Source organism: Coloeus monedula, assembly GCF_965178545.1.
Source record: "Coloeus monedula genome assembly, chromosome: Z".
Lineage (NCBI taxonomy): Eukaryota > Metazoa > Chordata > Aves > Passeriformes > Corvidae > Coloeus > Coloeus monedula.
Genome location: NC_138822.1, coordinates 50977264 through 51001532, shown reverse-complemented (window position 1 = coordinate 51001532; position 24269 = coordinate 50977264). Strand labels below are relative to the sequence as shown.

At 38.6% G+C, this 24269-nt stretch overlaps 1 protein-coding gene across 1 annotated transcript in view; it reads left to right on the top strand.

The window, feature by feature from the left end:
• Nucleotides 1-296: 296 nt before the first annotated feature.
• Nucleotides 297-24269, top strand: part of ADAMTS19 (ADAM metallopeptidase with thrombospondin type 1 motif 19) — a gene marked incomplete at both ends in the record, with an annotated part of 135280 nt that continues 111307 nt past the window's right edge. Inside the window, 2 exons of the mRNA XM_082301819.1 lie at nt 297-381; nt 1346-1956. Of these exons, the coding sequence (XP_082157945.1) occupies nt 297-381; nt 1346-1956 (696 nt within the window). The remainder of the gene's footprint in view (nt 382-1345; nt 1957-24269) is intronic.

The following is a 24269-nucleotide window of genomic DNA, read 5'->3' as shown; positions in this document are numbered from 1 at the left end:
AGTGCGCGCACGGGCCGTGCTGCTGCCTGCGTGCGCCCACACGCACAGAGACACGCGCGCAGGGACACGCACACACACAGACACGCACACACACACACGCCCGCCCGCCGTGCGCTGCGCATCCCGCGCCGCCGGTGCTGCCCGCCCGCCCCGCCGGGACGCGCCAGTCGCGGTCTCCCGCAGTTTCTCCGCGGGTGCCCAGGTGGCTGTGCCCCGCGGCGCTTCCCGCTCGGCCCGGCACGACTCAGCACGACCCTGCGTGTCTTGCCAGCCGGCGTCCCGCGGGCGCAGAGCCGATGGCTTTGGGCGGGAGGATGCGCCTGAGCCGCGTCTGCTGCGTGTTCTACCAGCTGTGCGTGCTGTCAAGCGGTCTCGGCGCAGGTAAGTGCGCGCCTTTCGCGGGACGGGCCGAGCCCGGGGCGGCCTCCGCGCCCCGCCGGCTGCCGGTGGCGGTACCTGGCCATTGTTAACCGCGCCCGCCCCCCGTAACCCATGGGTGATCAGATAATGCGCTCCTCGGCTGTGAGGGTGCACTGCGCAGCGCTCCTCTGTACGAGACCTGATTTCCACAGGCAGCCCTGTCATCTCTGCCGGCTGTGCTGCTCCTAGAGTGAGATGAATGTGTAAATAAAACCGTTTCCTGTCTCAGGCCAGCGGAGGTTGTGTGTACTCAGATGTTTATAAACATAATGCTGGCATGCTGGAATTTGGGTTGTATGTAGAGTGTGTGTGATATGCAGACATCACTAATTCGTGATTCTAATTCAGTTTCATTATAAGAATTACCATGATACAGCATGTGTGTGCAACTGCCACTTGTATGTGCAGCCATGGTGTGTGTGTGTTTATTTGGCTGAACTTTGGAAGGCATAATGGTTCTTACAAAACATGCTGACAAGAAGGTTGAAATTTTCAAATTTGTGCAGGTTTTCCCCAGCAATTTTTTTTTAGCTATATGAAAAAGTTGTTAACTTTGTCTAAATGATGAAGGGTTTATGCAACTTTTCTTGCTTGGAGGTGGTGATCAAAAGGAAGAACATCCCCAGCTGCTGGTACAAACATAACTTCTGCCCAGCTTGGGCTCCGGCTTTCTCTCAATGTTCAGCAGGACCCTGGTGTGTTCCAGACGCATCAACAGGCACAGACCCATCTAGTAGCTGGCTCCCCTGCTGTGTGTAAGGACAAGATGAAAGGGACAAATGAAGCCCACTGTATTTTGTGTGGTGTGCTTGTCGGTCTAGGAGTCAGAAGGACCATCTTGTGTTGTCAAAGGGTACGTTTCTGGCAGGCACTGGATGCTGCTCGGTGCTCCACTCATTTAAAGCATCTGCTGGCTTCCCCACAGGTCTCCATGCTTCAGAAGAGACTGAGGAGTGGGAGATCGTCTTCCCTGCACTGTGGAGCCCGGGCCAGCAGGAGCCGACCGGTGGCAGTGGTGGTGGTGGGGGTTGCAACGTCGACCCCAGTAGTGGGAACCGAAGCAGCACTTTCAGCGCCCCAGTCACATCTAGCCCAGTGGCTGGCAGTTCCCGAGAGGTGCGTTCAGTCTCCTCCTCGGTAGATGGGCAGGTGCAGGCTGTAGGGGAGGCAGCAGAGGAAGAGGACACGGAGGATGAGTATGAGTCTCAGGAGTTTTACCACTGGTCCCCCCTGCCCCAGGGGTCTGGTGCTGCCTCTCAGCTGCCACCACCACCGTCCCCCCCACCACCACCTCCAGCAGAGGATGGAGACGAAGTGCTGCTGAGGATCCCAGCTTTTGCTCGGGAACTCTACCTGCTTCTCAAGAGGGACAGCCGCTTCCTGGCTCCTGGCTTTGCTGTGGAAGAGCGGCTCGGGGCTGAGGGCAAAAGTCCACCCAGTGCCGCACAGTCGCAACCTGAGAGAGCCTGTTACTACAGTGGTGCTGTCCTCCGCTACCCGGGCTCCTTCGCCTCCTTCAGTACCTGTGGTGGATTGGTAAGATGACCTTGCATGCAGGGGTAGCACCCAGGTCCCCATCCAAGTCTGCTTCATCTGTTGCTTTTCACTCCCATTCTTTTCTTAAGGTCTTCTTTCTTCCATATTATCTTGGGTCCTACCTCTGTACCTACCCTTCTTCTTAACAATTTTCCTATTCACACTCTTCTCATAACATTTCTCAAATCCATAATTCTGCTTTTAGCCTGTACAATAGTGATGTTATTTATCCCATTTCCAGATACATACCTTTCTGGTTTTGGATTTCCATCTTCTTATACCATCCTTTCTTAAACTTTTCTCATCTCCATCTGTAATTTTATTTTGCTGTCCATGGATGTCTAATTAGGTATCTCCATGCTCCCTCTCCTTTCTTTTCACTGTGTCATCATCTCTCCTTCAGTCCATCTGTAATCCATTTTCTCTTCATTCTCATCCTGTATTCTAAAGTTATCTTCCTCCTTTGTATTATCTCAGTTTTCAAACTGTTCTGCCTTTCCTATTTCTACCAGTATTTTACCAGTGTCTCCTTTCTCCTTTTCATTATTCCTTTTTTCATCTCTTTGGCCTTTTTTCTCTACCTCACAGCTTCCCACATGTGGTACCTGTAGTTACTTGAATTTGGGACTTCTTTCCTTTTAACTCCTCCACAGAAGAATGCAATGAGTGTGTTCTCAGCAGAAATATTAACACAGTCAGACTTTTTAAATTGTTGCTACTTCTGTGGCATACCTCTCTTATTTAAAACAAGTTTCTCCTGCTATTATTTCTGTTGCATCAATCATGATTTTTGCCAGATAAAGAGGGTACACTGACAACAGCAGTGATGATCCAAAGAGCTGCAGTCCTAAGGTACTTGTGGGTTGATGGAAAGTGTGGAAAGAAAGTTTACCTGCAATGGTACAGAATGCTGGCAGGATCTAAAACAGAACTGATTATTGCTACTGTTTTTCTCATTTGCGGCCCTTATGTAGCATCATAAATGCATGTACCTGCAGCACATTACAGAATTTAGAATACAAAGAGTAACGGTGCTAGAAAGGGTTAACATCCTCCATGATCCTGGGGTTGGGGTGTAAATCACCATAACCACATGACAGATATTTTCTTGTAATTTTTTTCTGAATTTGAACATCTAACTTGTTCCACTGTTGATTCTTGAAGATGTGCCTTTTTATTTGTATGGCCGTGAAGTGAAATCAGGTAAAATGTGGAAATTTTGACTGCTTATTCATTTGCCTGTTTGAACTTATTCAAAAATCAACACAAACTGAAAATGGTGGATTGACACCAAATAAAATATTTGCCTGCACTCCTGCAAAGTGACACCGCCAAGTTTCACACAAGTCTAAGTGGCTGGCATCTAATTATTTATATTTTGTCAGATTTTCCGAAGCATGGTAGTAGAATTAATTGTGGAGAAAAATACTGAAAGTCAAGTGATGGTAGTTTGAAAGCAATCAGGTAAAAGAGTTTTGTATTCATGAAAAGCATTTGACTTCTGTGCTCCTTTTTATTTTGACAGTTTTACTTCCTTCTACATTGTGTTTGGGTAAAATTAGGTTAGAAAATCTTTGTAAAGAAATTGGTGGAAGTAATTATCACCTTTTTATTATGTCTGCTCAAAAGCCATGTACATCACTGCATGTCTGTAACACCTCTGATTTGTTATAAAAATTGAAATTCACTTTTTGGATAGATCCCAGTTTCTTAAGAGGCCCATTAGTAATATTTGATTCTGTGAGACTTTACTAGGAGTACCAGCTTACTCCAAAGCGTTTGGCCATCTAGAAAGCTGCAGCTGAAACATAAAGTATTCTGTGTATCTCAAATAAAATTGGAAACTGTTGTTGATGTTGACTGGTGTTGTCATGATCCTCAACTGCATAGTCTTGTTTGTGGTGAAACAGTTAAGCAGCAGTTTTTCCTGAGAGTGTTGCTGCGTCAGGCATAGTTAAAAAAAATTGCACAGTGCTATTATGTCAAAGTTGTCATAACAAATCCTAAGCTATTTGTCATTCTTTATTCAGTCATTGCTTGGGCTCTATTACATATATAAGTTGCTGAGTTTCCAAGAGTACTGAAAAAACATCCTAACATGCATTGCATATTCCACCCTGTTTCGTCTAGGCCTGGCCCTGCAAATAGGGCCAAGCACTATTTCAAACTACATTTAAGATGTAAAATAACACTGAAACTTGAACCCACAAATATTTTATTGTAGTTTCTGGAATTAGAATTTATTTTTTCATTTTAAATATAAAGACATTTCAGAGAAAATATGAATTTAGATATACACTAATTTCAAAGCTTAGCAGACTTTGGGCTAGGTTTAGTAAGCTGCATACATTTTAGTAAAATGTGGGCTAATACGCAGCTTAGATTACACCATTCTGCTCTTCAGAAATGGCCTTTTAGTGAGTCTTTGCTCACCAAGTACATTAAGTGTAGTCTGATGGACAACAGTGATTTTGCCATGTAGGAGGAAGGGTGAAGGAGTGCAGTGGTTTGGGCATCATGTGCAAGGAAAGGTTGTACCTGGCTGTACAGATGTATGGCTGTTGCTGTAGGACTAGTTTTGTCAAAAGGTACTGCATCTTCAATAAATTAAAGAGACGCCTTAGGTGAAACTGTTGTACCATCCACACAGAATGCTGGTGTCCGTTCCAACTTCTCAAGGCACAGAGACCTGACATGCCAATGATATTCAGGAAATTGGAAAAGAAAGTCTGTGTAGAAATCAACTTCTACTTCTATACAGAGAAAAGCGGAAGAATATTGATGCAGATGTTAGGGGTCTTATCCCTCTGAAGCTGAAATTTAGATGCTTTTTTAATATTTCAGTGGTTGTACTTGTGTAAAGCATCTAACATACAGCACAACATTAAAGCTTCCCCGTATTATTTCACAGTTTTTGAGAGCTTCAGTAGTGTGTTTTTTCTTAAGCTGCTTGCCAAGAACCAGTATGGAGGGGTGATAATAATGGGGCTCCTAACATACCATGAAAGTAATGCAAAAACACAAATGAGAAATGAAAGCTGTACTCCTAGATAATTACTAACCAAATTCTGACTGCAGGTGTGGTCTTTGTCCAGCCACTTACCTGGCAAATGAAGGAAACATAACTCAGTGGTTATTTTCTAATGAATCTAAAGGTTGGAGATAGGCACAGACTATCTAGAAACTTCATCATGGTGACTTTGGTGCAATCTCAGAGCTCACATGATCAATGGTGACAGTCCTCTCCAGCTCCTTGGTAAAACACTTGCGGATGCTTACATCTCTTTGAATCTCAGTGGGATTTACTCTGAGTACATTTTGGGATTCTGCACTGGTGCTCTGGGAATAAGGAGAGGTTTCCAAGGATTCTCCCATCTGTATGCCGACTGCCTGCTTTTTGTTCATGGTTAGCCAAATACCAGGATGTAAACAGTTCTGCTGATGCCAGTGAGACTGTTCTGAAAATGATGAATTGCAGAGCTGGACCATTAATTATTTAAATGCTTTTTTCTTCTGTTTGCTTGTGTTCTCCCATAATATTTGAAATAAGAAAAAAGTTGTGTCAAAGGTTATTGGACAGTTTTATTTGTGGCTGGTAATACATATATATATGTGGTAATTCTTTTTGTAGCATGATGTAGGAGAAATTTACTGTGGACTTAAGAAATCAGACTACTGGTTCTTTATCTACTGCTAGAATGAAAGTTGAAGTAGTCTCACTGCTTTTCCCACAGAGTGCTGTAAACATGGCAGATGTGTGCTTTATCCCCTACTCATTTCATTTCAAAAAGAGAGGTTTTACTACAATTTTTTCTCAGTAATTAATTCCTTAGCTAGTACTCTATGGCTGTATACTGACAGGCATGTGTTTTCCCAATGTTTCTTCTTATTTCAGCTGAAACAGTTTGCAATAAATAGAGAACAGCTATTTCTGTTTAGGCAGAGAAAGGATTTGAATGCTTTTTTTATTTCTAAAGCAATGGGGTATGTTTAGACTTTCAGGAAGTGCAAACAGGAGCAGAGACAGAGAGGACGGACAGAACAATGCAGCTTCTTACTGCTGTGCTGTTCATCTCAGCTTCTTAGCAGGTTGTCTAACAGAACATATCTGGAGCTCTACCGGAGAAGACAACATTGACATTTTGGTTAATTTACTGGAGAGAAGTTTTGAAATTCATCTGATTTTCACTGGATGTTAAGAAAGTGAATCAGGCAATAGCATATTTATAGTTCTGATGAATCTGTGTAAAATACTATTTGCAATTAAAAGTAATGTGCATTTTCACAGTGATGTGAGTTTGAACAAGTCTCAGCGTATCTCCAGTCCAGGGAATAGCTCTCTCTATAGAAGTGTATGGTGCTTTTATTAGGCCTCATTGCCAGTAACAAGCACATGTTAAAAAATCTGACCGACAGTTTATAGACAAGTACTTCACCTGCATAGCACTATCCAAAGCAATGCTGCCAGCATAAGCAAAAGAATGGATGACAGTTGTTCTGTGCCATGCTGAAATGTGCCAAGTGTCACTGGACAGCAGAATTTCAATTAATATTTCTGATTGCAATGTTCTACTTTTACAATAAAACAGAAGTAAATAAGGATGTGAAAAACCTACATGCCTTCATTGGCTAATGGAAGTGCTTCAGTAAGATTTGAATAAAACCTGAAGCGCCTCTACAGGAAATGCATGACTTTTTTTTACTTCTGACACAAACTAGGTTTTGAATATTAGTGTTATTAACTACTAGTAATTGAATGACACATGATGGATTAAATATATTTTAGATTTCTTAGGATATTCTAATTTCACATGTCCCTTACATTCAGGACACTGGAGCTTCTAGAAAACTGGAATTTTTATTTTGTACCTGTCCATTGAGGACAGTCTAACTTCGTAGCTTGTCTCAGAATAAGCAGAATGAAATTGGAAAGAACAATAGTAATCCATTAATAAATTTGTATTTTCCTATAATTCTGCACACAATCACTTTTGGGGATAGGATTCACCCCAAAAAAAGGCTGAATCTATGTTTTGACATCTTTCTTCCTAGACAGGGATTTTAACCTCAGTGTTTCAACATTTTTATATGGGAAAAATCCCAGTGAATATAGTCCTTAGTTACACTTCCTCGTGATTCCTGCAATGAGAATAGTGCCTTGACACTGACCGTGCCTTAATTATGCCTCCCCTGATGGGGGAGAATTTTAGAGTCTTTGCCAGGAGTCTGAGAGACGAACGGGGCCATCAGCCTTCTTGCTTTCAGACAGTTGTTTATTAAGTCTTATCAGAGAAATAGAGCCACTTAACGTGACCCAGACATTAAGAAGACAGAAAGAGAATGCAGGAGAATGCCAAATTATCAAGATTACACAGCCTTTTTAAAGGTAAATTAACCAATGGTCACCAAAAGCGTACATTATTTTTAGTTTTCCACCAATGTATAATAAATCATCTAGTCACGTAGACGGGAACTGAGGAATTCTTTATCCAATCATCCCAAAATACTTCTACTGCAGAATATGGATTAGTAGAAGAAGAGGGTCTGGAGAACAACAACAATCCTCCATTTTGAAGTTTTTTGCTTTTATCTATTTACTATATTAACAAACCCAAATCCTCTAAATTTTCACCCTTTGACAATCTTACATAGCATTCTATCACCTAGTTCACACCAGTGTAGATTCTAATTCTTCCCAGAGGGTAGGCAATTTTCTCCATGGACAAAGGTCAAAAACAGTGTTGTTCAGCGGGGTAGAACCCTTCATAACAGGCAGAGAAATACTCTCTGCACTCTGGGTTCCTACAGTGCCTCATACGGCAAGTATACTTGAATTTTGGGCAGGTCAAACAGTTTTGGAGAGCTTCTACCTTTTGGTTGCACAGCTTTCAGTGGCAGTGCAGTACATAACCTGCTGCAACTCCTTTCCTGGCATAGGATCTGATGGATTGAGAATGAATAGGCTGTTTGCGTGTGGTGTGAGTAATGAGTCTGTTTGCTGTGCAGTGAACATGCAAGCTAAAATCTTGCTTTTGTGAGTATCCCTGCTTTTGTGCGCCTCTGGGAGGAGGTGGTCAGAACAACTCATACATTTGGGCTTCATACATCGCCCTGGGAAGCTGTGCTGTTACAGCATGTGAGCTCCTGCTGTAAGGCTCTGAGAGTTACATAGAGTTCTTGCATCGATCAGGCCGGAATGCAACTGCCCCATTACACATCCTGAATCATATAGTACGAACATGCAAGCTGAAATGGGTTAAATACCCAGCCTTTTGTCAACCAAATGTAGTGCCCCTTCCTCCCCACCTCAGTGACCCTTGCAGTTATACATCCGTATTGAGTAATTTCCACACCAGATGCTTTTCCAAAAGAAATTTGAGACAATTACAGCTTCTTTTATGTTCGTGGTAAGCATTAGAAAACAGAGATCACCAACAATTTTTTTAAAAAAGGGTAAAGAAAAGAGACTGTTAGCAGTCTTTATGGTCCATTTGATACATACAGGCTAAAGTTTGACATTGCAGGAGGAGGATTATAAAATTGAATAGGATTATCATTACAGGCTGCCAGAATAAAATTAAGTACACACTCTCTCCTTCTATTCACCCAGCTTCCTGGGATCTTAAGGGAGAACAAACAGAAGCAGTCTGCCTACTGTTTCATTACAGGTTTGTTAGAGAAATGAAACTTTACTGACGGGGACAGAAATAAATGGGTGAATGAGGATACTCTATGAGTATCCCATACTGAGAATTCACAGGTTCAACAAGATTTGCTTTGTTGATTTTAAAGTGTGCCTTATTTGTGTTTTAAACACCTTTAAATGGGTAATATAAAATTTCTGATCAGTATAAATAGATGAGTGAGGTAGGACATGAGTGGAAATGTTAGAACAGAAAGCAGGTTTGCTCTGTTATCAAAGTGTTTTGAGTCTTTTTTCCTCAGAAAAAAACCCAAGCATTCCTGGGAAAACAAGGCATTGGACAAAAAATTAGTTGGAGAATGAATGAAAAGAGGTAGTGCTCCTGGAGGAATGCATTCTTTCACTGTCTGTGTTGAAACTCATTTGGATTGTTCCTCCTGGATTTACAGGACAGTGGAAGGTGGGAAAGAGGAGGGCAGCCAGACCCGTAGGAAGTCTGGTTTCCAACAGGACAAAAAAAGTTGTTTACATGAGGTTACTTTGGCATGTTTAGGCAGAGGCATATCTGCCACATTTTTGCCTCCAGCTAAAGCTTAGCTGCTGCAATTGTAGTGTTTCTGTTATATTCAAATCCCTTTATTAAAATATCACCTTGAAAATGTAAAGAAGCAGAACTCAACACACAGTAGAGAAGCCCAAGAAAATTAAAATGGAGGGAGTGACTGCGGCCAGCTGAATAACTAGCAAAACACTATTAATGCTACTAACAAACTAGCTGAACAGTGAGGTAGTTACAAACAAAACTGTTAAATCTGAGTTGTGGGGTGGGGTTTGTTTTGTTTCGTTTTGGTTTTTTCTTTTCTTTCTTTTTAATAAAGGAAAGGAATACTGGAGATGGCTTCCCTTTAAAAGTTCGATTACTGTCATTAAGTGCCATAAACCAACAAAGATCTGCTTAAAGATAAAGGAATGAACCCTCTTTGTTTCTGTTTTCCTGCTGGGGTTCTGATACTGCAGTCTGTTGCTATTTTTCTTTATCTTTCTGATGAAATATCTTTTGTTCAGATTTTTGTTTTGTGTATCTGTGAACTCTTCCTAATTCATAAGAAGGATATGGCTTTTAAACAGAGAACACTAACATTAATGTAAAGCTGAAAGGTTTAGAAAATCAGGTTTGACTTAGGCCAAGACTACCTTTGAACTATAACAATCTCTGTTTCCTTTAATATTAAACGCTGTGGCATGGTATGTGAGATTTTGGGCCACAATGCCTCAGACCATGTGGTAATGATTCCTTCTTCTAAGAGCTATCCTACAATCATGCAGTTGCTCCATCCTGAGACAGCTTTGATTTGTGATTCTAATCCTGCTTATAATAGCCTGCTTTCTTCCTAAAGTGCTTAGTTTCAGTAAAAATACTTCCTTTGAAATATATTTCTGAGTGATAATAAGAAATGAGAAATACACTATCTCCAGAGTGGCTTTATTTGAAAAAAAATTGAGATTGCTGTGCATCATCTCAGATCTCTACCCATTGTAATTAACGTATAAAATTGTCAAGGTTATTTTTCAAGATAGAGAAGTGAGTTGGCAAATCAGAAAAACTGGGTAATTCCATTAATTAAATTAGTAAATTAGTGAAGTTTTGGCCTCCTAATTTGAAGTTAACTGCTTTAAAAAGAAAAGGCAGAGCACTGAGCGTCTCCCAGCTACAACTGCTGTTAATGAAACCAACATTTTCTTCAGAACATGTATCCCTGGCTTATATATCTCATGTATGTGCCAATTGTTTCTTCTCTAGCAAATGAACCAGGATTTTTAAAAGAACCAAATGTTCTCCATGTCGCAACCCTTGTAATACTACGTTAAAAGGACTGTTCTTTTTCTTTTTAAAATGTTTTCTTGCAGGAGTGGATATTATTGTGGTTGTTAATGATGAATTGTGACGGGGTGGAGGCGGAAAGGAGCAACATCCATGGTCTCCATGCTAAATAACATAAAAATAGGGGGACCTGGGAAATAGGGAAAAAACCAATAGAAAGCATTACGTGCGAGAGCTGTGAGATTGATGTTAAGTGAGAATATTCAAGGAGGAGTCTGTGAAAACCAGGGGTTGTGTAGAAGTAGTATTCAAATGGTGATCATACCTCAATAGATGGGAGTGAGACAAAGCTATTTGGATTTGTGGCAGAGTGAGGTGTTTGCAGAAGTTTTTCTGTGGAGTGTGTGTCTTTCCTTGGTTTACACAGATCTCTCGGGTGACTTCAGGGATATAGCATGGTTGGTTTCTCCTTGCAGAATCAACAGTGTAGTGGAAGTAGTGTGAACTACACTGAGCCATGTGCATGAACATGTGTGTTATATTGCATATCCAGGCAGTAGTTGGTCAAATTTTTATAAACCAATAGCCCAAAACATAATAGTTTTAAGATCAGATGTGCATCTGCAGCGCATTAACAGTTCCGTTAACTTTTTGCTGTTAACATGTCATTGCCTGGACAATCTGGTCTTCTTGTTTATTTTTATTGCTTCTCATATGCCATCATAAATAAGCAATAAGTATTATTTGGAAGTGAAAGAATGAAGAATATTTCAAGTGTTAATTTTAGAACAGTTGATTTAGAATGAGAAATCAATCTCCTAACATTAGCTGCTAGTAATACATACATCTGCACGTAAGTGAATAGAAGTAAAATTTTTTTGGAAGCCGGTGCTGTTGAATGTTTTTCTTGGGTCTACCAGTACTTCAGTCAGAATTATTTTCTGAATGAGTTTTGCATCCAAAAATGTAGAAATGTGCCCAAAACTGACTTGTGAAGTGATTTAGTTTCTGTGTGATTATCTTCCAACAATTGCATATGCTTGTTTTATGATCTCAGCTGTGCTACCTTAAGTTCTCATTAGATGTCAGAAGTTTAACTGGGTCAAGTCAGGTCAAGCTTATTTAGATAGCAGTAAGTTAAGGAAAATACAGCTATTTCTGCACAAGATGTTAATTCAGCTGAGGACAACTTCTTATGCTTCAGTACAAAGTAAATGTCCTGTTACGTCCCTCTGGGCTTCAGGGTATGCTGGGTGGGAGAAGTGCCCGAGTGATGGCTACAGCCATTATAGTAATGCCGTCTTTTGTATAGAATGTTAAACTGTGCTTCAGATGTGCTTAAAATTTGGAGTGCTCTTCTTTTTTCTTTTTTCTTTTTTCTTTTTTTTTAATTTTGCTTGTTTGTTTTGTTTTTGTTGTTGGTTGGTTGTTAGTTTGCTTGGTTTCTTGTTTGGTTTTGGTTTTTTTTTGTTTTTGTCAGATTAGCCTGGCAATTGGATTATAACCCTGAAAACTCAGATGTAACTGTTCTTTAAGGCACGTATGAAGTGCTTTGGTCTTCTTCTGAAACTGGGAGACAGGAAATAAAAGGGACATCATCAGGGACACATTTTCTCTTAATATTTAATTGTGGTCTTAATTCTGAAAAATACATTTAAGCATGAAGCTGTCTGTATCTGTTTCTGTTGTAAATTGTGTGTGAAACTCTTCTAATTTGCACAACTTTTGAAACCTCCTGAGAATTGACAATCTTGTTGTAAGGTAGGAGACAGGAAGTTGCTTAAGTGATTTTATGCCTGAGTAAGAGATTGCCAATCTCTTTCGTCTCTGTGACATCAGTGGACCTCACCTCAAATATTTATTTAGAAACACATGAGGGTAGTGAGGGAGTTTAAAGAAGAAGAGGGCTTATAGAGTAAAATGGATGCAATTAGGCATGTAAAAAGCTTAGTTTTCTTCTGTAGTAACCTATCTAAGGAAGCACAGTAATAACAACACATTTCTTGGATGTCTCTTCAGGGTTGGTTTTTTTTTTTCGTCCAATACTAAATCATTTGCATTGGAAATAATGGAAGGAAATAATTGCTTTCCTTTGTATTTCATGTTGGATAATAAATCCTTTGCTTATTTCATTTAACCAACTTTGCTTAAAAGTGACCAGTCAAGACTAATGGTACTTGGTTCAAGATGCTAATGTCAAAACTCGATTCTGATAACCATTTGTGTTCTTATGCACATAAAATCAAACTCTCTAACTTAAAAGGAAAAAAACCTTAATCCAAATATTTATTTCTTCTTCTAGTTTAAATAATAGTTCTTGAAAAATAATTAGATACTGTACCTTCTTTCCTGAGGGTAGGAGAGCTTTAGTTGCTTTGTGCAAGAAAAGGTAAATTGATTTTTTTTTTCCCTCAAAAAAAAGAAAGGAGGATCTAGGTTTAGAAGTTGAAAGCAAAATACTATCTATAGTTTGGAAAAAAACCCCTGAATTTCAGTTAGGAGTCATAGAAGAATATCACTGCTATATATTTTTAACTTTTTAAAACAATGTTGTGAGAGTTTTGTTTATTTCTCTTAAAGCTGACTGTTTTGGATTAATGTAATTCTAGACAGAGATATAAAAAAGCCTAAGCATAACTTTATTTTATAGAAGGACTAACTTTATTTGTTAGTAGTTCTATACCTATAAATATATTTTACTTTCCTTTCTTGAATTACTGTTTTCCACAGTTAGTAGTTTTGGCAAATTGCAAATTTGAATGAAACTGAGTTTCATGGAGTGTTGCCTTGAATTAAATAATGTTTAATAATAGTAATAATAGGAGCAAATCAGCCTCTCTGTCAGAAAGAAACCAAGATAATGGAGTCGTGCATAGATACTTCAAAAAGGATTAGCAGCGATTAAATTTCTCTATGGACAATCATGGGTGTGTTTTGGAACTCTGCCATATCCTTCTGTGGCTACAATGAAAGCACATGGGTTTGGACAATGGTAACTCATTGGTATGCACTATTTAAGTATTTTACATGGATGAATCAATTTAAGCTTGGATCCCTTGTATTGGCCTTCTTGGTACTAGTCTAGGTGTTTTATCTGATGGAGATTACTTGCACAGTTGTTGATATTTTCTGTTTAACCTCCTGCATGGGACTAGGTGTAGAATGCTTAGTGCTCATCCTTTGTGTATTATTATATTATTTCCTCCATAAAGTACCATTTCAGATTCTGATGGTATAAAATCCAGGCTTGCACTAAAGAAATGGCTTTAATGCTGTTTCATTAGCTAAAGGTACAGCACTTTGATTCATGTTCCAAAAGAGAGGTTTTTAGTCTTACCACAAGAATTGCTGAAGTTACTCATATTACACCAAAATGTTCTAAAGAAATGTCTTTATGAGCATTGAGTCTTTAATTGCAAGGATTTTTTCCTGAGGTGGTATGTTTCCATAGGTGTTGTTTTTTCTGTAACTAGTCATGCTTAGCTGTGCAGAGAGACTTTCTTAGACAGTATTAATAACGACTGAAACATTGCTGTGAAATAAGTGATCTGAAATATCACTAAACCAGCTTATTGTAAAGAATTTTTAACTTAAGTTTTATGGAATAAAGTTTTTTAAATCCTGGCTCACTTTATAGAAACTCTTGTATTTATTCTGGAAAGGAGTTATGGCTGGGTTTGTGAATTTTATTTTTTTTTTTAACAGTAAGTCAGTGGTTGTGTTCCACTTTATATAGCATTTACTTGATGAACAAAACCAAACGATTGTTAATATCATGACTTAGTTAGGACAAAATGATAGACACAATCTACAGGTTAGGTGGCTGTTTTAAAAATTGATTTTTTTTGAATTCTGCAAGTAAAGGGCTGTGCCAGGCTTGTTAAAATATAATTCTATTTTGATTTTTCATTTTGATTGTAGTTTTATTTTATTGGCCTATATTAGTCGTCTGTGGTTGGTTGAACATATTGCTCCAGCATACTTTTGAAGCAAAATAAAGTAAGGCTTTTCAGAACATTTCAGGCAACAGACAGGAAGCCCTTTTATGCGTCAGTTGGTGCATGCACCAACAATGGAGTTGAAGTCAGGCAACCACATAAAATTTATATTTAATACAGGATTGTACAGGGGACAAAATGCAGATCTTTGTCCCTAGTATGCAAGCATTTGATATTTTTTGTTTTTTTTCCTCAGGTTTAGCAGCCTTTATAGTTGGTTAATGCTTTCTTTTGTAATGGTGGTTAGTTTTTTTCATTCATGTGGAAACTGTGCTTCAACCACAGTCAGCTCTGATCATTGTGTTCTTAATGAACCGAACTGAAGACATGGCCCTTTTATTACTTCCAGCTTCTTGGAACATATGCCTACATGAAAATGAGAACTGAGAAAAATGAAAAACTAATTCTGTAGCCCTCATAAGGACAGATCAAAATATGAGACCTGAAAACCAAAATGCTGCGAGACCACTGAAAGAACTTTCTTACGAAAAAAGTTTCTTTCTGTAGATGATCATTTAGAGCTGTGAGTATAGAAATTTTCTATGTTCTTTTAATAGAATTTTAATTATTTCTGAGACAGTAATAGTAATTTTTTAATATAAGTGAAGAGGAATAAGTTAGGTGGCCAGTTTTTTATTTTTGCACAGACATTGCCTTCTAGTTGTCTTAGTAGCTCTAGCTCCATTCATTACTTGTTATTTTTAAATAAATTAATTTTGTAGCATAAAGCTATAGGCAATGGATTTTGCTACATAGCATAAATTCAGAATCTTAATTATGTAAAAACTTTACTATCAAAGCACTATCATTGATCTAAATCGGTATGAAGTCAGATCTGAGTATTAGTGTTTAGCTAGCTAGGATGGAATACTGTATCTTGTTTTATTAAGCATATATTGGCCAGAGCTGATTGAGGTTTGTCATCACAGCCATAACAACAGCCTCATTTGTCTTCCCTTTTAACATTCTATAATTGAGAAAGTTGCTTCTGATCTAATTGTAGGCCTACAAAAGAGCTGGAGAGGGACTTTTCACAAGGGCTTAAGAGTGACAGGATAAGGGAAATGCCTTAAGAACTGAAAAAGGGTAGATTTAGATTAGAAATTAGGAAGAAACTCTTTGCTCAGAAGGTTGTAAGGTGCTGGAACAGGTTGCCCAGGGAAGTCGTGGATGCCCCATTCCTGGCAGTGTTGAAGGCCAGCCTAGATGGGCTTTGAGCAGCCTGGTCCAGTGAAGGTGTCCCTGCCCATGATGGGACTTGGAATGAGATGCTCTTTAAAGTCCTTCCCAACCTAATACTGTCCCTGCTCGCCTCCGTGGGGTCCCACATGCACCCACAGAAGCACGGATGGGTTCAGTATTACAGTCAGTAGCAAAGAGCCGAGAAGGGCGCTTGCGTGTGTTCTGGCCGGAGTATTTATTCCTGCTACACTGTCGAAGGGTGCAGCAGCAAATATGAACATGATCCCGCAGCTGTCAGTTTTATCCGGGGGCGGGGAAAAGGCAGGACTAGGGAACGGGGACCAATGGGGAACTCTCGGGGAGTGACGAGGGGTAGAGGCTGACAGCCAACCGGGGAATCCAAACTGGGATAGATTAACAGAACAGAACAAGCATCCTGGGAGAAGGTTTTTTGGTCGCCCTAACGTAAGTGGTTCTTGTGTTACTAGGGGCTTGTCTTACTGAAAACTCTCTGTCCCTTGTAATGTATGTTCACCAGCCACAACACCAACCCAAATCATTCTATGATTTTGGTAATTCATCTTATGTTATTGGACTAAATAGTCAGCCTTTAAGGCTTTCTAGCCCTTCCTTGGAGCTTCTGTTTCTTCTGTAATAGAAGACAAACTACTTGAAAGAGAGGAATAATTCCAAGATCTAGTTAGTTTTACTGATCAGTTCAGCCTTCTAAGATAAAGGGTAGGAGCTACTGAGTGAAGGGAGAGATGATCAGAAAGAGATTTAAAAAAAAAAAAAAAAAATTACTTGATGGGTTGGCACATTACATATGCCGATGTCTTTTGTGACATAGTCATGGTTGCCTTGTTTTGGGCATCTAAGGATGAAAGTGTTGTGCTTGTTTTCTTAAGGATTACAAAGTGTGCCTTGAGTGCAGTTATGGATATTCTGAACATTAAGTAGTTGCACCACTGATGAAGTCTGACTTGCCAATAGCTGTCTCTTTCCTTAATCATATTAGTCAATACTTGTATAATTGCCTGTAGTAAATGAATAAAATAGTTTTTCAATTTAATTAGTTTAAAAATCAAGGGTATTTTCAGTGTGTCATTAATCCTGTGTGTCTTGAAAATAGGTTTTAAATTGACCATCACATACATTGAATTTCATTTCAACAATACCTTGTAGCACTTGGATCAGAAATCCTAATTTGGTTTTAAAATGTTATAAATTACGCTACCTGTGCTGGGAGTAGTAGGCTTTCTGTACCTCATAAACTTCCAGAATGCTGCATAAAGAAAAGAAATAAGAACATGCCTGTGCTAAGTGGGCAATTCTTAGTTTGTAGTATCTAAGTATGAATCTTAAAGTATTAATAATTTTGGATTTATGATTTTAAATATGTAATTGTGGAATACTTTTATTGAGTGAACATGAAACTGTTTTGGTGAAAGGAAAATGGAAGTTCATGTACTGCAAATTTCTAGACCACCAAATTTCTAGACCATCTCTATATTTTGTAGTCTCTCTCCCCTTTCCTTTCCCTCCTCTTTGAAAGGCTGTAGAACCTAAACACTTGATAGATTAGTAGACCTAAAACTATTCTATAGCTGTGTATCTAGAATCTTGATATCTGCAACTTAGTAAAAAAATACATTTATTTACACAGTAATTTTAGCTGTAAATGGTACATGGTAACAAGAAAAAAACCCATTTAGAGTATTTCTGCTTCTGTCAAGTATTTTTCAAGTATTTTTGCATGTTACCATGCAACTGCAGTTCTTTGTTTTGTAGATGTTGCAATTGAAAAGTAGACTTTAAATTGTGATTTCTGTCAAATTTTTAAAATATAGCCACTGGTTTTGAATATCTCAGATTTTTAGTATTCTGTGTAAACACATACAATCCCCAAACTGAATGCTAGTTAAGAATACATAAGTATCTTGGCAAAATTTAGATTGCAAGTTGATGACAGAACAAGACGAGAATTCAAAACTTAAAGCAAAGACAGAATAAAACTACATAATAGAATTGGACTAGAATTTAGAGATCAGGACAACTGATTAACGACTTTGTAAAACATCACAGACAAGTGTGATTCTATGATTCTATGTCTCCCCTCTAGGGGAGGTGTGGGTGTTGATGCAGGCAATGGCATAGGTCAGTTGTTACTAGTGGAAAGAATCAAATTTCAGCAGAACAGAATTATAGGGGTTATTTGGCCTAAACTGAGGAAGTGCTGAACAAGCTTTTAGAAGTTGTATCTTTCAGAAATCGTAACACCACAATGTTCTATTATTCATTCAGATTTCCATTACTGTGGATTTTTTTTAAAAACTTTGGACAAAAATAGTTGTATTAATTTTCTTTCTTACTGATGGTATGTTACACTACAGAGGGTTATATAAATTTTCATTAGGCTTTTTATCTTTATTTGCGTATGATCCTTTGTTGTATACCTACTGTCCTCAAGGACCATTTTAACCTATCTTCTCACAATCCATCCATCCATCCATGTAATATGAAGTCTGTACTAGTGCTGGGGGTGGATCTGTCCCAGGGACTGGAGCTAGGCTTGGCATTCATCCTAGATGAATTTCACAAAGCTCTTTCTGATAAATAAATACATTTCTGTCATTCTATGGCTTTAGTGAAGATGCTGGAACTCCTGTTGGCTATTGCTGTTCTCTGTGCTTTTATCTGGCTCATAGACGACATTCTTTGTCTGGTCATACCTGTTCAAGCCCCAAAATATTAAATTGTCTGGAGGTTACTATTACCTATAGTGCATATCACGCATAACAGTATTATCTTCATGTGACACTGTGTGAATGAGTTACCTGCAGTTAGACACAGTTGGTTTGGTTGCCATCCATTTTTTAGAAAAACAGGCTGTACAGCAGAAATGGTACATTTAGCTTTAGGGGTTTATGTTTCATATTTGTTACTTTTCGGTTTTAAGCATTTGAAAATAGCACTTAGAATTGCCTTATGGAAGTAGTTTTCAATGAATTATTATTAAAGATACTTTGATTACCTCAAACTGGAAAAGATTAGTCTTGTATCTACAGAGAGAAAGAACAGCACATGCAAATACAGTTCATGAGACAGTCTGTGTACAGTAGTAATTGTTTATAAGATTTCTATAGTTTTTCCAGAACAAGTCATCATAAGAACTGTAGGGTTTCACTCAGCATCAGTGCCTATTTATCTTTTAAGGTTTAGTTTTATGAAATTTGAGTTACGTTGCATTAGAGATTTTGAAAATTTTCATGTATGCTTAAACTATTCTGTGCCCTCTCAATGCAAGATTCTAAAGTGTTTGAGATGAATTCTCTGTTTTAAAACATTGAGGCCATTCCAGTGTTTTTACACAACTAATATGACTGAAAAAAACTACAGCTAAACTGTTCTTCAGGATAACTGCTGCCAAAATAAGAGTGTACAGTGGAGTCCATTTACAATGTACTGTTGAAGCAATAACTCTGTGAAAACTGCAACATATGTTTAATTTCAGTCAACCTCTTAAAATTTGCCTTTTTTTTTAAGCATGCATGATGTTGTAATGAACTTGTGGGCACATTACTTAGGTGAAACAATTTTTACCACCATATCATGTTTCTTGCCATATGCCTTAGGAAAAGTAAGTAGCTCCAAAGACTAACAGATAAAACTAGTTAGATCTAGGAAATTGAGATGCAAGGAGATATTTTTATAAAAACTGAATGTTAGGTGTGACCATGACCATAAATAATACGCTGGAAATAGCAAAGTGTAGGAATTGTGTTACCTGTAGTCATCCTTTTATGTTTATATTTGTTGTTCCATGCTTTCCCACTTCTTAATGACGTCATTCTCCATGTGAAGCTATCTGGCTTTCAGTGGAAGATGTACCTTTGGTGTAACTTCCTATGATTGCTCTGAAGTCCAACTCTCACAAATTTAACTGGCAGAGTGAGAGAAAGAGTTCCAGTAAATTTTGCTTGGTTTTCAGTGTGACTATTGTTCATATTAATGTGGAGAGAAGGCAGTGTTTTAGACAATAAATGTTTTCAAAGGAAGAAAACCTGTCTGTTGCTGGAAGGCTCAGTCCCTAGTCATGAAAAACCTAGTTCAGATGCTTTATGTGAGCCAGAGGTAAGGTCAGTAACAATACTTGGGGACTTGACTCTACTTTAGTGGTAAATTCAGAGCTGGGAGGCATAGAAGAATTAAACAGACCAAAGGCTGTGGCCCAACCAAAGGTAAGTTGCTTCTATTTGTGACTTACTACATTTATACATTTATACATTTGCTTTACAGACTAGTGAATTAGCTGACAGTGACGGGGAAAAAAAGATTGTGTATTTTCTGATCACAGGATCATTATGAGCCATCAAGCATATGTAATTGGTTGAGGGTGTTAAGTGAAGATATAGAAACTTTGTTCTCATTTCATGAATTTGCAGTGCAATGATAGCTGAAATGTGGCTGGCAGTTCTGTTTGCTGATGTTCAGAGAGAGGAATTAATTTGTGGTTACAAGGATAATTACATAATCAGAATATTCCAAGCTGGAAGGGACCCACAAGGATCAAGTCCAACTCTTGAGTGGCCCATACAGGTATTGAACCCGCAAACCTTGATGCTATTAGGACCTGGCTCTAACCAGCTGAGCTAATCTCAGAGTTATAGTAAAGCCTGTTTCATCAAGCAACAGTCAAAGGCTAGTGTATTTGTCATCACACAGTAGAAACTGCAGTACAGTATGATTACCATTTATAAAAACTTTGGAGTGAGTATCAAGGGACCTGGAAAGCTGGCCTGGAAAGCTGGCCCAGAAGGAAAGCAATGTAGACCCTGGATCAGACGGGTGTAAAATAATGGCCATGAATCAATAAAGTTGTAAGATTGGAAAGATTTCCAACTGTTAGAAGAGAAAAATATGAAACATTTCAAATAAGAATAGTAAAATAATAGAGAGCAGTTCTATTGAAACTGTTTTATTTAACAGTAGCAGCAAGGAAATGTAAAAGGAAGTGTAGTCTGACAAAAGATTTGTGTTATAAGAGTAAATGTAAGAAACCCTCTATTTTAAAAAATCTCCAATGCATAGGGGACTGGACTTGATGTGTGGATCTAAGACATTAAAATACAGAGGCACTTTGCATCTGTATTCTCCATTGTGTCTTATTCATTATTTTTCCATTACTACAGGACCTAAGCAGTGACAATTAAGGTGCTGTAATGACAATAATGAAATAATGCATGCTGCCTATGACATAAAGAAAAAATTTGGCTTGACTTAGCACATTGAGTTTAGCTGAGTTTGTTTCAATAGTCAAGTGAAATTTATAAGCAAACCTACAATTCATGAGTCATATATTAATATATTTTAGTACGTTTGATTTTCTGCCTAGAATAAGAAGATTAAATGGCTTTTTATGACTTTGAGACAAAGCTGAAATTCCATTGTGCTAGGTAAGTTGCTAGAGGAATCAGCCAATTGTTCTCTGAGCTGATGCTTCCCTCAAGACAGTGTCCTTTGTTCTGAATAACACACGAACTGTGTACTATTCAGAACAAACTGGGTGCTACAATCAATATTGGAGAACTCTAGATGATTGGTAGCAAGGGGTCTTTCCTGCTGGGTTTTTATTTCTTTCATAGAATACACGGTCTTTCAATCTTCTCGTGAGTTGAGGTGTGCTTTCCTTTGTCACAGGTGTTTCTTAAGTTCAGGTGGTTTTGATCTTCTAAGCCAAAGACTAGTCAACCAGAAACTGGGCAATAGCTTCCTGGGCACAGGAAGAGAAAGGGGGATGGAACACAGTTTCAGCATTTTATAGTTGGGTTGTCAGTTCTCCTAAATTCTTCTGGTGGTCAAAGGTCAAGTATGCAGTAGTTGAAACTGCACTGACATTTCTGAAAATAGTGGCACAAGCTGAAACAGGGAACTTTGTGACGGTGTGAGTTGCAAGAGTCTACAGCCAGCTGGTATTTGTCGTAAGAACAGAGAGTAGTTGTCATGTAGAAGAAGTGGTCACTTGAACCTGATGACCAGCCTGTTGTATTGCACAGAAAGCTGTGGCACTTGGCTTCTATCTGGTTCATGAGTTTCACTGCTGATAGCAGTGACCAAATATCTGACTTTAAAATGCCACCATGAATTTAGGAAGCACGCTACCTGTCCGAAAGCTGGAAGACAAGAGAGCTTTCCCGGGCTCTGTTCATTCTTAAATGTGGATCACAGAGGTGTGTCAAGCTTCTTAAGTGGCTTTAAAAGTTGCCAATATTCAAACTAGCCAGTTGATAGGTTCTGTCAGGTCGTAGAAGAAGCTGTAAGCACCTCTTTGCAAGAGAATCATGTCTGTAGCTGATGGAGCCCTCTTTACTAAAAAACCAAACTATGCTAAGCCATGGCACCTGTTTAATTGTGAGTTGCGTAGTGAGTGCTGCTGAGTAACAACATAAATATTTTCCTGCATCTTTGTGCATCATCAGGTTGTTTTGAAAAAAGTAGTCATCCTCTTAAACATGAGAGCAGCATCCTATAGAGAATGATTTTCCTAAGAATTCAGGGTAGTGTGTATCTTAAACCAGACTGGGAGTGGAGAAGTTTGGAAGGATTCTAAAGCCATGGAAAAATTTTTTCCACAGACCTCAAATTTGGGGGCTAGTACCTGAATACATGCTTTTAACCCAGTGGTCTCTGCATAACAGTCTAAATGTTTTTCCTCTCTCAGTGCTATAATGTGTAGTATTGTGCAGGAATGTGTTCTTCCATAAGACACAGCCCTAGGATTAAAAAAGATCCCAGAAAGGATTGGATTGAACACTATGTCAGCAGCTGAAAGCCAGTCAACAGTGATAATACCGACTCTCTCCCCTCTGTGATGTCTCCTATCTCCATGCAGCAAGGTGGAGTGAGCAGACAGGTAGGGAAAACCTCCAGGAGAAGCACAGTGTATATGATGTGCACGGCTGTGAAATGCAGTTAATTGAAGACAGAAGTTGCTGGCACTTACGTTTCTTCAGCCTTCAGCAGTGAAGGTCCTTATAGACGGAAAGTGGTAGAGCATTTGAATAACATCAGCTTACAGAGTTCTTATAGTGTTATTTACACAGTTTGAAAAGTTATTTGAGCTTGCTTTATTATTTGCCTTAGTAAGAGCTGGAGACTTTTTGTTGTATTTCAGCTGAAGTCAGGTTCTGATAGAATTGTTAGAATCATGATACTAAATTAAATCTGGATTTTTAAAATCATGGGGAAAAACCACCTTCAGAGGGGGATACTGATATAAAAATCTAAGATTTTGCCTGTTTACTCAGGAATATATCCTCAGTTTTGGGACATTTGACACATAGTACAAAGCCTATTACCAGATTATGTTTCAAAACAAGTAACTATTGAACTTGTAAAGAAGATTTGGTTTTTTGCATGGTACGGTGAAGAGGATCTTTCATTTTTACACTGCAAATGTGACATTAATATTTTGGCACCGATGGATGCAATATGTGTAGTAAGAAACATACATTTTCTGCATATGATAGGAATGCATTTTTCCCATTAATACTTGCCTTGGACAGTATGGTGGGAGCATGAAGAAGTACAGTCTTGTACAGCCTGTCCTTGCTCACTTGTGTACATTTGCTTCACAAGAGAGTGGAGAGTTGACTGCAGCAGGGAGAAACTGTAACATGCTGACCACACCCGCTGTTCCCCACCTGCCCTCACCACTCAGAGTGCTGGGGAAAGGTGTTGTTTTCATTAGTCTTGGTTTCCCACTATCCAAATTTGGCAAAAAATTAATTTTCTGCAAGCCAAGTTTTATTTGCCCATTATCTGAATTTTGCCCTACACTTAATGTCTCTCTTTACTGCATAAAGTAAATAAATACAGAGTAAGTACTGAGTTCATCAATACCTACAAAATTTGAGGATATTTTTGCCAAATGAGATTAGGATGGGCTTGAAATTTACTGAGATATGTGTACTACATTTAAGTTTGGGGTTTTTTTTCAGGTAAGAAACTTGATAAAGCAGGGGGAAGAGCGGCATGTTATGCTACCTTTACATGAGATAAGTCCAGCATCCTGATAGGCTTTTTAGTTGCAGCTGTGAGCAGTGATAATTTTTCAGATGAAGCTGGTGGAAGATCGGTCAGTTAGTCGGAATTCACAGTTCTATCCCAGATGGATATTAGGGTTTTGCTTTTCCATCTTTTTAATCTTTGTTTTGCTGTACATTTTCATGACATGGAAGTTTTGTGATTTGAACTGTCTAAAGGCTGTAATTGGTCCTGGCATTCAATATATGAAAATGTGTTGAAACTGTAATGCTTTAATGCATGTCTTTGACTTCTCTGCTTTCTGTGTTTACTTTGTTAAAAGATATTCTTAGCTCTATTTGTAATGCTTATGAAAAAATAAGGACATGGCTGACAAGGCTACCATTTCATCTACCATTTTCTACCCGTGAGATTATCCAAAAGTTGGAGAAATAATGTCTTTTTTTTTTTTTTTTTTTTTTTTTTTTTTTAAAGCAGTCAAAATAGCATCAGAGATTATTTGGTTATCCAAATTTGTCTTGAATTACCCATATGTATACATACAACTTTACATCACCGTTCAGTTCTTTAACTTCTGGCTCAGGAAACAGGCAATAAATTTTGGATTTCTCTGCCAATGAAT